General features: G+C 35.2%; 1 protein-coding gene across 3 annotated transcripts in view; it reads right to left on the reverse strand.

Annotated features, from left to right (window-relative positions):
• Positions 1 to 2431, reverse strand: part of LOC107667402 (serine/arginine-rich splicing factor 3-like) — a 7928-nt gene extending 5497 nt beyond the window's left edge. The window contains exons 1-3 of one of the 3 annotated variants that reach the window (XM_016459078.1): positions 2060 to 2133; positions 1518 to 1579; positions 1166 to 1376 (exon numbers count right to left, since the gene is read on the reverse strand). In XM_016459078.1, coding sequence (XP_016314564.1) covers positions 1166 to 1376; positions 1518 to 1524 — 218 coding nt within the window. In that variant the 5' untranslated portion in view covers positions 1525 to 1579; positions 2060 to 2133. Of the gene's footprint in view, positions 1 to 1165; positions 1377 to 1517; positions 1580 to 2059 lie in introns of all 3 variants that reach the window. The other 2 variants (XM_016459077.1, XM_016459076.1) reach the window with 2 other exon arrangements.
• Positions 2432 to 3439: the final 1008 nt, after the last annotated feature.

Here is a 3439-nt window from a genome sequence, read left to right on the forward strand (position 1 = left end):
TAGGCCTGTCACGATAACAACTTTTTGTTGTGCGATATATTGCCCCAGAAATAATTGCGATAAGCAATATTATTGTAATTTTAAATACCGTTTTATGCCACTGAATATATAATCATAATGTAACCACATAATAATGCAAGAAGGCCAACACAATTCCAAATGACAACAAACTTAAATTTTTTAAGAATATTTAGATTATGGAAATTAAGTATCAAAATATTAGATACCTTAAAAAACCTGAATAAATAGTAAATAATTTTCTAACAAAAAGTGCAAAGTAGCAAGTACAAAAAAAGAAAAATTCACAAAGAACTTGTATGGAGATTTTTCCATCTACAGATTTTTCCCTTATCTTCTTTTCTCTGTAAATTAAAGGTGCACACTATTCCTGAAAAACACAATCCCTACTTAGCAGTCAGATGTCCGTATGCACAAAGGCACAGATCCCTAAACAGATCCATTTGCAGATGAAACTTTTTTTTGTAGAAGCATTTTTTAAATGTGAACTAGCACCTCATGACTACACCACATTATGTACAAGAAGCTGCAAAAGACACAGACGCAAATGGAATGTACAAAACATAGTGACATTAATTTTTAAGTAAATATAATGGGCGATATATTGCGTCACCAAAAATGATTGCGGTCATGTACATATATTGTGCGATAAGTCGATATATTGATTATTGCGACAGGCCTAGGAGTGAATGACCAGCGCTCTCTTCCACCTTCATACGATGACGAGGTGAGACCCTTGAGCAAGGCACCGAACCCCCAACTGCTCCCCGGGCTTCACAGCAAAAAATGGCTGCCCGTGATGGAGATTTACCACTGATTACAGAACCGGCTTTACTGACAAGATGCGTATTAAATTTTTCATGCGATTTATCGTGCAGCCTTGTGTGTTCACTACTCACTGTTAGGATATCATACTTGGCTACATGTCATGTCACTTTAACTTTTTTCACTTCACTAATATCTCAAGTAATTAAAATTATTTTTATAGTCTTAGCTTACAATAATAACCCTGGAACAACTATGTACATTTGAATAGTTTCCTTCAAACACACAAGATTCAATTCTGAAATCCTTTGCTTAACCAGAATAATCTAATCTGCAGGACAATGGCTGTTTCAGAGGACTAAATTTACATAGATGTTCTTACCTTCCGTCAAGCTCCCTCACAGCATCAGTTGCATCTCTGGGGTCCTCAAACTCCACAAAAGCAAAGCCGGGAGGATTTCTTGCCACCCACACGCTCCTCAGGGGACCATAATAGCCAAATGCTCTCTCCAACTCAGTTTTGTTACCACTGTTGCCCAAATTGCCAACATAGACCTTACAATCCAGTGGGCAGTCCCGGCTTAGGGAAGGGTCTGTAGAAGAAGAAAAAAAAAAAAGTTTAGTTTCATCATCATTCTGTATTTTTAGGTGCCATATGTCAATCCCACCTCTTCTAGCACACTAAAATGGATCATAGCTGGAGTGGATGTTAGAAGAGAGTAATAAAGACTTACCTCCCATATCTTCACCAACCCCAAACTCAGCTGCACACCTAAAATGCTGCAAGAAATTAAACCTAAGCAAAGAGACTTTGAATATGCAATTAAACTGGATGATAGAAGCCTAACGTGTCAGCTGTGTTACGTTTAAAAGATGCAATATGTAACGATCAAAATCGTCACTAAAGAGGTTGAAAACTGATTTTGGAACCAATGAAAACACTAGCATGTAACACTGGATTACTAAAAAGGATTTATAAAACTCATTAAAAGCGTCTTTATAGGTAAACTACAAACATACAAGCGACAGTAAAATTATTTATAGAACAACACTGTTTTAATAAAGTCTAATTAAACGTAATACGAATGGATTTGTTACACACTAAACGTATGTACCAAGCTAACAGCTTAGCTTAGCTTGAACGTTCACAGGACTACACACTTCAACCGAGCAAGAACAGGCATATCAAAGTGATTTAAATGGGAAAAGTAGACTACTTTATAATTTACGTGCACCTTATACAGTTATTAAATAACGGAGGTTTAATTTTTCTTACCGGTAAATCTGCTTTATTTGCGCTAGCAAAATCGAAAACTCACCACTGCGGCTGAACACTGTGATGCTAGCGCGCTAATAGTGACAGCGGTGACTCTTCTTCTTCTTTTTTCTTTTACTGGCAACCGCACTTAACAGTGCATTACTGCCATCATCAGGTAGCTTGGATCAGAAACATTTCCTCTATCTCTTAACATATTCTTACCGGGGTGCCTCGCGAGCAAATCTAAATGTAAAGCACTTCCGGTTATCGGCAAGAACACGGACGTCGAAAGAAAAGCTCTTTTAGGCCTAACAATATCGAAGTGCTACATTTCTGCTCAGAAACAGCCACCACACACCTGAGACAACGATATTTGAAGGCTGCAAATGTTTTAATAGTTCACATCACAGTGTCAGTTATAGATAACAGTTATAAACAACACACCTTACCTTTTCGTTCTTTATACGTTATAATGAATGAAGCTATCTCAGAACTACTTCGGAGAATACTCAACATTGTTTTCATTAGTTGTTAACATTAACAAATTAATTATATATTTATATTCATATGTTCAATACTTGTTTTAGAATATATAGGTATGTAGGCTATACTTATTTTATATTTCTCTGTAATATTTTACATGTACAATGCATGTGATCAAAATCATCACATTGTTTTGGAAATAAAAAAACTGAATGAAATACAAATATATCTTTTTTTTAATTAAATTATTATTATTATTTTGTGTGTTACTTTTGGTGATATGAGATGTAATATGTGCAATATTATAACCCCTTTGATTAGCAAAATAAGGTGTCAGAAGTAGAGGTGTCAGACCCTCAACAACTTGTTTAGGCTCGTTTATGTCACCATCCCACCTTTTTGTTGTTGTCCTTTTTCTCTATCAAATCTTTTAGTAATCATCATAAATCATATATCACTTGAAAGATGAGAAGCCCAAGATTCATTCTGTGAAAACCATTTTGAAATCGGACACTGCATTACCGTGGAAATGGTACTTTAAAATCTTTTGGCGGTCTCCTCCCCTTAGTGGGCAGTGTCAAGTGTCATATTACAAAATGCATTACGGTCTTTTAGAATCAAACCTTTTTATAATCTTGACAAAAAACATATCATTGGAAAGGTCTGAGTCTTATTTTGATAGAAGTAATATTGACAGAGAAATTTAGACATTTGTGACAGAAAAATGCATTAAAAAAATTCAGTGGAGTTTGGATGGCACCCGGTGGCTGTTTGTGGTATAACGCCCTAAATAAAATCTCACAGGAACCTCAATTTTTTTCATATCAACTTCAAATTAGGAACATAACTTATTTAGACATAAGGCTTTAATTTTATACCAATTTTAGAGTAAAACCTGTTATGTAAAATATTTAT

The sequence above is a fragment of the Sinocyclocheilus anshuiensis genome, unplaced genomic scaffold, assembly GCF_001515605.1.
Source record: "Sinocyclocheilus anshuiensis isolate Anshui unplaced genomic scaffold, SAMN03320099.WGS_v1.1 scaffold964, whole genome shotgun sequence".
NCBI classification, from domain to species: Eukaryota; Metazoa; Chordata; class Actinopteri; order Cypriniformes; family Cyprinidae; genus Sinocyclocheilus; species Sinocyclocheilus anshuiensis.